Genomic DNA, 12,901 nt, shown 5'->3' on the forward strand with positions numbered 1-12,901 from the left:
CTTCGTTGTGATAGGAATGTGCTACATGATCAGTTTTGATTGGGACTGGAATAACAACAATGTAATACTAAATTCAAACACAGGCATTTAAAATTCCCAGCCTGCAAAATACTATTCTTATATCCATGATCATCATCTGTAAAAATAAAAGTGGCTTTAGTCTAGTCTCTATTGTGCAGATAAAACCTCAGAGGAGCACTTGGTTTTCCGAAAGTTAGAAAAAAAAAACAGATGCAGTTGGGTTCTAAAACAAGAAAGAATTTTGCTTTATAAAAGCAGATGACAATACATTTGTGGACACATTTAACAAAAATATATTCTCATGAACTGGCACAATTGCTGCTTTAATCTGGTTTTTGTCTTCCTCCCTTCTGGTCTTGTATCTTTGTTTGTACACATCACCTCTTGTTTAGAGAGTCAAAGTCTTAGTTTAGAACTGTTGATGAGAATTAGGGGTGTAATACTGTCATTAACTCAGAGGCGAGTAGCCTGAAAATGCATGGAGACTCTTAAGAATGCTATGATCAGAAAAGGAAGTCTTTAAGAAGCACTAGTGCCAGAGCCTGCTGCAGGTAGTACTAGTCTGTGAAGCTGCTATGAGTGAAATAGCTTGCTTGGACAGTTTTTTGTAGCTCTCCAATTTGTTGGGCATGCCCTCAAGCAAGACTTTTGTCAGTGGTGCTCTTTGGCCCTCACATCTTCATTCTTACTACCCAAATCATTGTTTCTTCCCATTCAGTTTGCCTTTGAAGGCATTTCTACGCTCACTGACAGATCATGACTGTCTAACGCCTCTGGAGCTTTGTCATGGGATGCTTTGAATGGCTAAAAAAAAGAGGTGGAGCCTTATCAAAATTTACCAAGGCAGCAAAACTCTAATGTGCTGCAAGGTTCAAAGGAGCTTTAGAGATCACTTACAAGTTGTAATGGTCGATAGCCTTCTCTAGACATCAGAAAAGGCAAATTCAGGCTCACTGCTACCCAGTGGTCCTGCCACTTAGTCTCAGAGATGCATCTCTGTGAAAGCACGGAGCAGGCCTTTCAGCTCTCAGGGGAATACAGTTTGACAAGGTGCTGCAGCTCTGTGGCATAGCCCGTGATAGGGCATCGTTGGTGAGTCTTCACATAATTATACACACAGCGGTAGCAAAATACATAGCCAGATGTGGACAGGACAGTGGCATTGGCTCGAATTTTGCGGCACAGTGGGCACATGGTCTTCAGTTTAGGTAACAGAGCTGAGTCCACCCCATGGTCAAGGTGTACTGGTGGTGGAGGAGTAGGGAGCGCTGTCAGAGATTTGATTGTCTCTTGGTTTTCCGAGGAGTACCACCAGTCCAGGAACTGAAGGAAGAATACACCTACAGACAGCCCGGTAGACAGGGAGAAAGCAATGCCACCCAATGCTTTCTTCACTGCTGTCTGGACTTGTGACTTAATGCTGTAGCAGGGAGAGAAGGTATGAAGAAATTATCAGTACTGAACATTTGTCCCTCCACAAACCAAAGCAAAAAAGATTTGGGGTAAGTTACTGCTCTGTACAGCTTCTTACTACTAAATAATTTTGTTAACCTGTCCCATGTTTGTAATGAGGCATCTGCTAGGCTGTTTCTCTCAGATTCTTTGTGAGTTAAGAAGAGCATAGGATCTTTGGGAAAATTTCAAGTCCTGTTTTTCTCAGAGATCTAAATCAGAAGAGTTTGGTTTGAAGGGACCTGGATCACAGAACATTTCACTCATGGACAGGGCATTAAATGTGGCCATGACTAACGCTGCTAAGGAAAATTGGGTGGCTCGGTTTTAGTCCTTTTCCCAAAATGGGTACCGTCTCCTTCCCTTGATAAAGTGCAACTAAAGATGAAATGGGATGGAGGACGGAGCACCAAAAAAGCATTCTGATTTTATTACCACAAACTCCTGTGAAGCTAATCCCTATTCTTTTGTTCCTTATTTACACTTACTATCATGATGCTCCCTTTTGAAGCAGGGTTTTGCCACATGGAAACTTTCTCCAGAAATTCTTCAAGATAACAAGACAGTTTCACCTTGTGGTGTTATCTCTACATTGACCCACCCACAGAACACTCAACAAGTAGCTGCTAAGCCATGTTCTGATGTACCTGTGTGGCTGACTCGGAGTGGCTACTGCAAATTTCTTCTCCAAGGCCTGGATATCATCTGCAGTCAGTCTCACCAGGCGAACGCCAGCCAGCCGCAGCATGGGTGAATGATGCTGAGCTTTCCCGAAGATATAGCACAGTTGTTGGATAAGAAACCAGCCCTCCCAGGCCATGTTTACAAATGGATAGGCAGCTAGAAAGGCTCTGTAAAAGCGCTTCCAGGATGATGAGGGAGGGTGGATGGAGTAATCATCCTCTTCTCTTAGACTGGACACCAGTTTCTCTAGCTTTCCTTTCAGGTAAGGGACAAGAACAAGCAAAAGGAGAGACTGCCAGTGCTGCTTCTTTGGCAGGCCAGCACTGGCCAGCAACTGTTGTTCGCAGTCTCCCATTGCTACCCTCTTTAAGCCATAGAAGTTTTCAGAAAAAGAGGCACTGCACCTGGCCAGATATTGCTGCTGGAGCAGTAAATCCAGGAGGATGTAGACCTCATCAAACCAACGCCAGAGAAAGCCATATCGGGCAGGATTAGACTCAGCAAGCACCTATTGAAAGAGACATAAAGTGGCTAAGGAGCTGGTGGTGAAGACGTGCTAAATTACAGGAACTATAAACTATTCCTGCAGTTTAGAAAGTGAATTGAATGGGTCAAAACTGCTTCTTACTGTGAGCAAATGTGAATCCTGGTGATGAAAGGCCTAGCTGAGAACCTCTCTAGGTGTGTAGCAGTGAGCAGTCTGCTCTGTGTAGCAGTTTCCCCTCAAAGCATTCACTGTCAAATATTTACTGTCTACACTACCTGTCCTTGCTAAATGCACGCCTCCCTGAGAACACATGAATACAGCGGAGCTCTCTGAGTCAAAGTGACACAAGCCAACTCCAGTTTCCATCTTGATTCTGGCTTGGTTGACCCAAGGTCAGAGGGAGCCTGGATCAGTCTGCACCCCCTGCGCTGACACAGACTGCTTGTCCTGCTCTTGTTACCATCTTGAACAGCCCACAGAACTCTCCCGAGTTTTCTTTAGGCAACTTCCCCACGACACAACGCTGTTGAGAAACGAGGTTAACACTTGCCGGGCAATTTGAAGACAGCTTCCAGAGCGCAGTTTTTGAAGAGCACACAAGAAGCGAGGGCCGTAACACCGACGGGAGTTGCTTTCCGGAGACGGGCGCCCGTAGGCCCAGGGGCAGGACGCCGGGCGGCTCCTCGCATTGCCTCCCACGCCACGACCGTGCTGCGACAGGTCGGCTTGCACCCGGGAGCAGCCCGTCGCCCGGTACTGCCCCTGCCGCCGCCAAGGCCTCCGGTCCGCTGCGTGAAGCGCGCGCCGCCCGCCACCTCGCGGAAAACGGCCCCGCGGGCGGCGAGGCGCCGGGCCCTTACCTTGGCCAGGTGCTGCAGGGCCGGCTTCACGGCGGCCATGAGGCTGTCCTGCGCCACCGCCTCGAAGATGGAGGGCCTGTCGCCGCCGGCCGGGGCGGCCGTGAGGTGAGCGCCGAGCTCCGCCATGGCGCCGCCGCCCGCCGGCAGGGGGAGCTGGCGGCGCCCGCGCCCTCACCCCCGCGGCGCGGCGGCGGCGGCGGCCTCGGGCCCCGCCCCCGGAAGCGGGGCGCGGTGGCGGCGCTCTGTCTCCGTCTCTATGGTGGCAGGGCGGCGGCCGCTCTAGGCGGGGTGAGGGTGGGTTCTCGCTCCTCGCGAGTCCTCCCCGGCTGCTCCGCTCCGCTTCCGCTTCCGCCGCGGCCGCCCCCGCAGCCGGTGTGTCCGCCGCCGCCCGCCGCCGTGAGTGGGGCGGGGGCGCCCGGGCCTGCTGGGGCGCTGGGAGGCGGTGGAGGCCCTGGAGGGGAACGGGGAGGCGGTGGGGGGCACTGGGAGGGGAAACTGAGAGGCACTGGAAAAGGATGGAGGCACTGGGAGGCGGTGGGGGGAACTGGGAGGGGGAACTGAGAGGGGTTGGAGGCACTGGGAGGGGAAACTGGGAGGTGGTGGAGGCGCTGGAAAAGGGCACTGGGATGGAATGGGAGCTCTGCTTGAGAGCCCTAGGGTGGAGACTGCTGGGACGCTGACAGGGAGCACTGGGAGGACTGGGAAGCGATGGGAGGGGACCCTGGGGCAAGTAGGATGGGGGATGGGTACTGGAGGTGGGGACTGGATGGTGGCAAGTCAGTACTTGGGGGGGACTTGGCAGGAGTGGAGATGAGATCTAGGGACATGGGAGGAGGCACTGGACAGGGCAGGAGTGCTGCAGCTGGGAGGACTGGGAGGAATGGGCAGGGGTGGGGGACAAGTCCTGGGGGGACTGGGCAAGGATGGGCTCAGAGGGTGATTGCTGAGAGTACTGGAAGGGGGGAGTAGGTACAAGTGGGGTAGCAGAGCAAGTGCTGGGGCAATTAGGTGGTTGGCAGGGGTGGCGAGTGAGGGGTGAAGTATAGATGTCCTGGGCAAGGATGGAGTGCTGGGCAAGTGGAGGGACTGGGTAGCGATGGGGGTTGGTTGTACTGGGGAGGGGAGATGAGATGGGAGTTGGGGAGTGAATTACTGGAATAATGACAGATCTGGACAGGGATGAAGGTTTAGTAGCAAGAGTAGAGCTCCTTGGAAGGAGTCCTGGAAGAATGGGCAGACATGGGGTGGTGAATGTGCTGCTGGAGTTGGGAACACTGGGAAACGGGGCTGGGGGCTGAGGTGGGATGCACCTGTACCTGAGGGGGGAACTGGGAGAGGTATGGGATGGGGGATGCTGCTGAGGAGAGGAGGCTGGTGAGCAGAGGGCTTGAGGGGACAAGGATCGTTGAAGGAGGGTGGCTGTTACCACTAGCGGGTGCTGGGGTGGGGAGCAGGTGGACCTAGTGCTGATGGAGGAACTGCTGCATGCTGATGGTGGGAAGGATTTGACATCAAGTAGGGATAGAGTGGAGGGCCTGGTGGCAAAGCCAGTCCTGGAGTTGGGGAGATAGGGTCTGAGGAGTAAGGAGAAGATCAGAGGCACAAAAATTTGGGAATGGGATGAGGAGCGCCAGAGACCTGGGGGTGGTGGTGCCCTTGCCCTCCAAGAGGGGACGGGTTGCCTACTGCTGGCATGTGCCCTCAGGGCTGAGGGCTTCTAAAGCCGAGGCAAGTTTTCCCTTTTACCATCTGTGTTCAGCTGCTCCATTTGTTTCCTGGTGCCCAGGCCGCCCCAAGCGATACTGGGCTATCATGCGCGTGCTCTAGAGGTTTTGCAGAGCAAGGCACGTGTAGATAAGAAATGAGCACCGGCTCCTGTATAAGTCTGGTTAAAATGGGGATCGTGTTAGAGCTTTACGGGTTGAACACAAGACTCTTCTGATGCTAGTGTGCTTAGGTTAACACTGAGTTGAGACTTTAAACCTGCCAAGTCCCTCTTCACCTCTGTGTGAAATCAGTGGCTGATTTTTATCAGGCCAGGCTGTCATTCGAAATCTGCACAGGGCAAAGCTCCTGCTGCTTAGCTGCTGGATTCAGTTTTCTCTGTCGTTTTAGACTGAAGCTGCTTATGTTTCTGGTTATGATGGTTCCTTAGTCGTCATCTTGAGTCATATTTTTGGTTTGATCTACATTTAAATGTCAAGCTAATGCTTAAAGCATTAACCATTGCCAGAGCTTCTGGAGGAATTCCTCTGCTTCGTCTCTTGCTTTTTGGGGGAGGAAGTGTGGGGGGGTGGAATAGGACCCTTTTGCTATTGGTTTGAACGCCTTTTATGTGTTTTCAATTTAGCAGATGTTGGTTAGACACAGAACAGGAAGGTAAGGGCAATCTATCTTAGATTTTCTCTAAAAACATAAGGATGTCTGTGAGATGATTTTAAGTTGTCTCTGCTCTCCTCATATTTAATTTGTGTATAAGAAGCTGGCATTTTCTTGAGTTATTTAAAACATTGCTATTTGTAAATCTGCTCCTCTTTGTTTTTGGCCTTCATCTGGGACTTGCTGTAAACTGTGAGGAGTTTGCTTAGTAGATTATACTCAGTACTGCTACCAAGCTGTCTCTTAACAACGTGTGAAGCAAGCTGTGGCATGCAAAAACCAAAAATCCATGTACCTGCAGAAAAAGTTTTCTCCATTGTTGCACTTGGAATATAGTAGTTTTGTTTCCTATTGAAATAAATCAAATCTTGTTTTACATTTGTCAGAACAGAGGTTGTGAAGACGTGTACTGTGGTTAGCCTTGTTTGAAGTCTGAGGTCTTTTTATGATTATTATCCATGTTTCCAAGTATGTGATCTGAAGTTAGAAAGACAGCGAAATATCCTGCTTTTAAGTATAAATATAACCTATGAAATTCAGCAAGGGTTCTTCTGTAGCTTTGTACAACTGGATGACGTCTGTTTTTTGTGCCCCCCGCCCTGGATTTTCTCTGCAATCTGCTGTTGGTCGTTGTTAGTATCAGTCAAGCTCAGCTAGAAGGTATTACCCAGGTAGATAAAGACTCATATAGTGCAACCAGACCAAAGCACAGTGAGACTGTGTTGAATGCCTTTTGCATGGCATCATGCCAAATATGCTGGTAGATGAAAACATTTAAGTCTTCTTTTGAGCTGGGCTCAAATCTGAAGGACTGTGTCAGCAATAACATTGCTGCTGAAACAAGGTTGTTTTTTAATTATATCACGAGACTTGCGATAGCTGCCTCAGCTAGGGGGTCTGTGACTTTGTGGGAAAGATTCCTGTGTTATGTTGTGGCTCATGTGGTCTTCCCAATCCAGCCTCCGTTAGAGGAGGGGAAGCCTCTCTTGCAGGTGAAGTGCCCTTCCAGAGCTGCCTCCAGGCATCGTTTGCTCTCCAGCTTGGCAGGAGCAGAAAAGGGGTGAAATCAAGCCAGTTTGAATAATACTGCCTCACTGGGATGAGGAGGGGTAACCAGCAGGCCCAGGACAGACAGGAGCAAAGCAACAGGTTCTGATTCTCATTTGCTTTCTTGGCGGCTGGACAGGATCACAACCGCTCTGCGTTGCCGCCCTGTAAAGCACGTTAAAGATGATGGAAACTGCCATTATCCCTCGGCCGCTGCTCATGTGAAGTTAACTCCTGAGGTACTAAAATGATTAAAGTGGCCAGAAAAAAAATGATAGTGATGTTGAGGTTGGTTAAAGAATGAGGAAGAAAAGTGTTAAGAAACAAGCAACACTAGTTCCAGTGCTGGGCAGCATCTTGGAGTTCAGAGTTAAGCTTGTCCTTCCGTTGTTGAGCCAAAAAGGCCCAAGAAGGTTGGAGGCAAACAGGCAGTGGTGCTGAGGGGGAAAAATGACTCACTTCTTTGCTGGTAACATTTAAAAGTAATAACAATATCTAGAAGAGAAGGGGAATCAGGCAAAAAATAGGTAAAGAAATAAAAAGGTAGGAAGAACCATGTTTTGGATAGTTTTGGAGATAAAGATTTATAGCCGCAATGTAGATCATATAATCAAAAACAGTAAAATTGCCTACCCCTATGCTTGTTTTTCAGCCAGTACTTGCAATTGTTTGAGTCATGTTTGTCACAGAGCTGGCAACTGCAAACGTGAAATTATGTCTCTCTGCTATGTTTGGACAATCTCTGTAATCTTAAGTATTAATAATTTGGTTTTGTGGTGCAAGATAAGTGCTGATGAGACCTTTCTTAGAGCTCCATTAAGCACTTTGCTGGATCAACAGCATTTTTCAGTTTTGTCCACAAAAATGCAGTGCACCACAGAAATAATAAGCTTGTGTGTGTGTTGGAGGTGGGGTGTAAGATCTTGGCAAAGAAAGATTTCAGTTTCAAGGTTGAGAGAACTGAAAAATATTAGCTTTTCTTTTCAAAAAATGTTTTGCATTTCCCAGGGTTTAGGAAGAACAAAAGAGGAGGAAAAAAAATCAAAGGGCCTCTGGGTGGGTATTGCAAGTAGAGTTAATTATTCTTTCCATCAGGATGCAACATAAAAATGTATCGTTAGGGGGAGTTGACAGTTTCCTTTGTCTGAAACATGGACTTCTCACTTCCAGTCGAGATAGTAAATGTGCACTGCTTTTTTGGAAAATGAAATTGTTTACCCAGGGGAAAGACAACTGCAGAACGTGTCAAGAGCTCCTCGTTATAAGCAGTTAAAAATGGTCTTTCTCCTTCCACGATTAAAAGTTAGAAAGCTGGGGTGGGCACCACTGCTTTTCTAGTCTATCCGCAATAGGTGGTTTTATTTTCACTGGTGCTGTTCATTTGAACTATTTAAATCCGTCGGTTTCCCAATAGCAACATCTGCAACAGAATGAAGGTTGTGAAACTTGTATTTGTGATGTAAAGCATTTTCTTCTTTCCTTATGTTACATGCTCTCACTAAGTGTTTTTCCTCTGAGTTTTGGGCTTGCAAGCTAGATGATGTTAGCGCTGAATGTTGTTTGACTCTCTGTTCTCTCTTTCAGGTGTTTTAAGGAATTGGAACCATGACTGACTCCAAATACTTCACGACCAATAAAAAAGGTTAATGTTAAATGAGTGGATTGGGGGTGGTCGGTGGCTATTTTTACACAGCTTTTTTTTTTTTTTTAACTTCCTGCAGAAGAATTTGTAATTTTCTGTTAGCTCTGTCCCTATTTCTTCTCTTAATCATCCAGGGAGAAACTTCAAAAGTAGGTCATGTGGTGACAGAAGACAAAACTGATGTATTGTACAGCTTTGTAATGCACAAATGATCCAAATTGCTCCGTTTTAAAGGTTCAGAGAACAAAACATTGAGATTTGAATGCAGATCTGGTCAGAAACAAAGGATTAATTATGTGGCGACAAGTTCAAGACTGATGACAGTGTTGCAGTTGGGCATCACAGGGTTAGGTTGATTGAGAGAGATTAGTATTTGTTTTAAGTGTACGTATATCTGCATCAGGTGGTAGCAAAGGTAATGGATTTCCTCTTGCTGCTTCCTCCAAAGCTGCAGTGAAATTCCTTTGTTTTCTCTATACTCCCTTTGATGTTTTGTTTGGCTTTACTGTAACTGTGGTGGTTGTTTCAGCTCAGGAAAAAACACAGCAACTGCTCAAAGTCAAAGCTCTTCTGAAATAGCTTGAGTTTATAAAATAGGATTGAAAGGGATCTTTAGGACTATTTTAACCCATTCGTATATTCCAGGCCAGGACTTGTTCTACTGAAAATGCCCAGGCAGATCTTTTTTTTTAACCTATTCTTATCCCCTCCTCCCCCCACCCCGTTTATCTCAACTCATATTGACTGTGATTTAAACATAGCTCATTCTTCCTCCAACAGATATGGAAAATGGTTCACATTAACTTTTGCCTCTCCTTTACAGAATTGCTGAATGCCTCTGAGGAATGCACACCAGTGGGGGGGAAAAATACAGTGCTGATCTATTTGTTTCACTGAGCTTCAGAATGAAGCTCATAAATTAAGCGCACACAGTTCACATCTTTCTAAGGACCTCTTCTCTCTGTAAGTTCAGTCCTAAAGCAGCAGCCAGATTTTTCTGGGATGGCTACAAGAGGCCAACCGGCACTGACTGAGCTTTGGTACGAATGCTGCAGCTGCTGCTACTGGCTCAGCTAGGTTTCAGGGCGTGATCATGGTGTGAACAATGCTTGCATCTCTTTCTCGGGCAGGTGGTCACCGCACTGTGCTCTTGAGACAGTAACTTCTGTTCTTTTCTAAGTACTTGCTAGTCTTTTTTAGCCAGGCTGTTCAGTAATTAGTATTGCTGCTCTGAAGGTGTGACATTGGTGTGTGGGAATCAAAGGTTGGGGGTTAGAATGTACTTTATAGGAGATATTTTGGTCTTTGTAATGTGTCCTGCTCAGTCTGTGGCTTCTTGTGGGAATACTGCTTGCCATCGTTCCTGGGGAAGTTGGCTGCCTGCTAGGAATGTTATCCTTCTCACACCCCTTGTTCTGTCTGGAACAGGCTTGATAAGCTGTCTTCTATGCTTTTTGTTTTATATTGCAAATGTGCTTTGCCACTCTTGTGATCCAGCCTGAGCTGACTTTCCATGCAATAGTAACTAGAAGAATTATAACCAGAGAAAAGACTGCTTCCATTACCGCAGAGTGACCTCAGCATCCAGGCGAGCTGTGTTACTTACTGCTTTTGTTAGTAGCACTTCTGTCTTTCTAACCTGGAAGAAAGTTATTCTACGGGACTGAATTCATGCTTCCCTGTTTTTGCTGTTATATCTCATGGCATCTGTGTTACACTGCAGTCTGGCATTTGGCTGTTTCCTCATTTTACTTGCAGGAAGCCAAACAATGAGCAAAAGTAGAAAAGTCTAGGAAAACTCCTAGCTGAGTTAGTTTTTCTTATAGGCACTGATCTGGCATCTCTTAAGCTTTTCTTCCTGGTTACGTACTGCTGAGAAGCAGACACTACAGAGATATAGTTTAATGTTTGAGAGGTGGGAGAGCTACAGCATGTAGACTGGTTCTTGTAAAATCTTCTTTATTTTCCTTTTTTTATTTATCAAGCTATAGTCCACATCATTCTCGGTGTTGCAGCTTTGCTTCTTGAACCATGTTCTCCATAGAGTATCACAGCTTCTACATGTTAGTGTGCTGATTTTATGGAAGCAACAGACTGAAAAAGGGGGGAAAAAATCCCAAATCCCTCCCGCCCCTGGGAGTTTATCAGTACTTCTTTTCAAATGGTCAGGCAGGTTAACTCTGCAGACTGCGTTTTCTAGTTTTGCAAGGGAAATAATTGTCATCACATAGCCAGTATAGGATGCTTCAGTAACCGTAGGCAGAAGAGTTTGGGGATGTGTATAGAAGGTGGGGGGAAAGTTTGAATGTATTTCATTTCATTTCAACCTTTTTGTAGCTAGATAATTTTTTCCTCATTTCTGATTGTACTCGCATCTGTGTTTGTATGTAAGCCAAAGAATGTCTTTACCTATTGAAGAAGAGTTAGTCTTCCTTCTCCTTTCCCTTTCCCTCCCCACCTCCCAGCCCATCCCATAGTCCTACAAATCTTCTTCAGGAATTTGGGTCACTTCCAAGCTATCCCTAAAGCCAGACCTTTTTCTGAGAGTCTCAATCTGTTTTTTGTTCTTGCAGGAGAAATTTTTGAACTGAAGGCAGAACTCAATAATGAAAAGAAAGAGAAGAGGAAAGAAGCTGTAAAAAAGGTTATTGCAGCCATGACTGTGGGGAAGGATGTCAGGTAAAAGCTGCTTTTCTTTCACCTGTAGTAGGTTCAGTTCTCCCTGGACTCCTAAGTGAGGTGTGAGAGGCATACATTGCTCTGGAAGGCTCCCCAGCAGGGAGAAAGGAGACACTACATAGCAGGATCTAAGTTCTTCATCTTAGTGAGCTGGGTAGTGAGGCTGGCTGTGTCCTGGCCTATGCTGTGCTTGATTCACAGGTTTTTTGAGAGCCTTTCTGTTACAGAAAGCAAAAGAAAGCAAGTTTCTCAGTGCCAGTATAGCTGTGAGCCTGTTAGTGCTTTTTATTTAAAAATCCTTCCAGAATTCAGCCATTTTTAGATGTCATTATAGACAATGTTTTCTGATCTGCTTGCTAGCTGAGGTTTTTAGTTTTGTGAAGGTAGTTCCAAGCATTTCTTTTAAATTATTTTATACCATTGCAGGTAAGGGAACATTTAAAAAAGACTCCGTTTAAAAACTAGGCCTTTGAGATTGCATCACAGTTGCTAAACCACAGGGGAATTTACCTTCTGCAAAGCTGTTCCAGTATTTTTCACTGACTTTGAGGCAACCAGAGAGACTTGCTTAAGCAAACACTTTCTTCCTTCCAGCTTCTTCTGTTACTGGATTCTGCCATAAAGTCACAATAATCCTGGATTCATGGCAGTACAGTCTGTTGCCAGAAAAATTCATACAAGGTTGCAGATTTAGCATCATGACTTGATGAAGAATGAAGGAACAGATAAACTGGAGGGAGGAAAAATAATGTGCAACTTTCTCCTTTTTTCTGCACTGCCATTTAAATTGCTGCTTAACATTTCAGTGAAACTCAGTTTACTATCAGTATTAAATCTCCTAATTGCTTTAGAATTTACGAGGCTGAATTTTGGCAGGTTCATTGTAAATCAGTTGTCCTGCATCACCAGAATATTTTTTTAAGCATCTTTGTTTTGTGGGTGGTTAATTTCCAAGGCTGGCATGGTAGGGTTTTTTGTTTGCTGAACTCCACAATTCCAACAGTTTTAGGAAATTGCAGTGTTTCAGGCACTGGCCTATATTAAAGCCCTAGAAGAGATTAAATGATTAAACTATTATAAAATCCATTGCAAATTGTTTTGGGAGGAGAATTAACTCTTATTAGTCAGTGGAATAGTTTCAGTGGAATTCCAGACTTCCTGGCTTCCTTGATATTCCTACTACCCCTTTACTCACAATGTAATCTCACTGCTTTGTCTCTGTTCTTGCTCTACTCTATTTTATCCAGCTCACTCTTTCCAGATGTTGTGAACTGCATGCAGACTGATAACTTGGAGCTGAAGAAGCTGGTGTACCTGTATCTGATGAACTATGCCAAAAGTCAGCCGGATATGGCCATTATGGCAGTCAACAGCTTTGTGAAGGTAACTTGCTCCTAAGGCTCATCAGAAAATGGTCTGGTGCTGTGGCTGTCACTGCGTCTCCTTTGTCCATTAGCTCTTTCTGAGCTGCTGGTAGTCTCTGCTTTTGTACATAAGGCTCTGAGTTTGAGGGTACTTGTAGAGGAGCTGGCTGAATCCAACAGGCATAGGTCTCACTTCTCACTTGCTGCCACTAGTTATGGCAGAGGAGGTGACCCCCTGTAAGTGATTCTGAGGGAGTCTGCTCGAGGAAAAGCTGCTTCTGTTTTA

The 12,901-nt window shown here is 46.0% G+C and overlaps 2 protein-coding genes across 4 annotated transcripts in view; one reads left to right on the forward strand and one right to left on the reverse strand.

Moving 5' to 3' along the window:
- Positions 1-242: 242 nt before the first annotated feature.
- Positions 243-3,668, reverse strand: PEX12 (peroxisomal biogenesis factor 12). Its single transcript, XM_062592391.1, has 3 exons — positions 3,505-3,668; positions 2,121-2,665; positions 243-1,441 (listed from the first exon to the last, which is right to left on the reverse strand). Exons 1-3 carry the CDS (start codon positions 3,628-3,630, stop codon positions 1,042-1,044), a joined length of 1,071 nt encoding a protein of 356 aa, XP_062448375.1. The 5' UTR covers positions 3,631-3,668; the 3' UTR covers positions 243-1,041.
- Positions 3,669-3,776: 108 nt separating this feature from the next.
- Positions 3,777-12,901, forward strand: part of AP2B1 (adaptor related protein complex 2 subunit beta 1) — an 81,438-nt gene continuing 72,313 nt past the window's right edge. For 2 of the 3 annotated variants that reach the window (XM_062592276.1, XM_062592278.1), the window contains exons 1-4: positions 3,777-3,900; positions 8,515-8,572; positions 11,146-11,251; positions 12,499-12,634. In XM_062592276.1, coding sequence (XP_062448260.1) covers positions 8,536-8,572; positions 11,146-11,251; positions 12,499-12,634 — 279 coding nt within the window. In that variant the 5' untranslated portion in view covers positions 3,777-3,900; positions 8,515-8,535. Of the gene's footprint in view, positions 3,901-7,111; positions 7,170-8,514; positions 8,573-11,145; positions 11,252-12,498; positions 12,635-12,901 lie in introns of those variants that run through there. The other variant, XM_062592277.1, reaches the window with a different exon arrangement.

Source organism: Rhea pennata, chromosome 20, assembly GCF_028389875.1.
Source record: "Rhea pennata isolate bPtePen1 chromosome 20, bPtePen1.pri, whole genome shotgun sequence".
Classification (NCBI taxonomy): domain Eukaryota; kingdom Metazoa; phylum Chordata; class Aves; order Rheiformes; family Rheidae; genus Rhea; species Rhea pennata.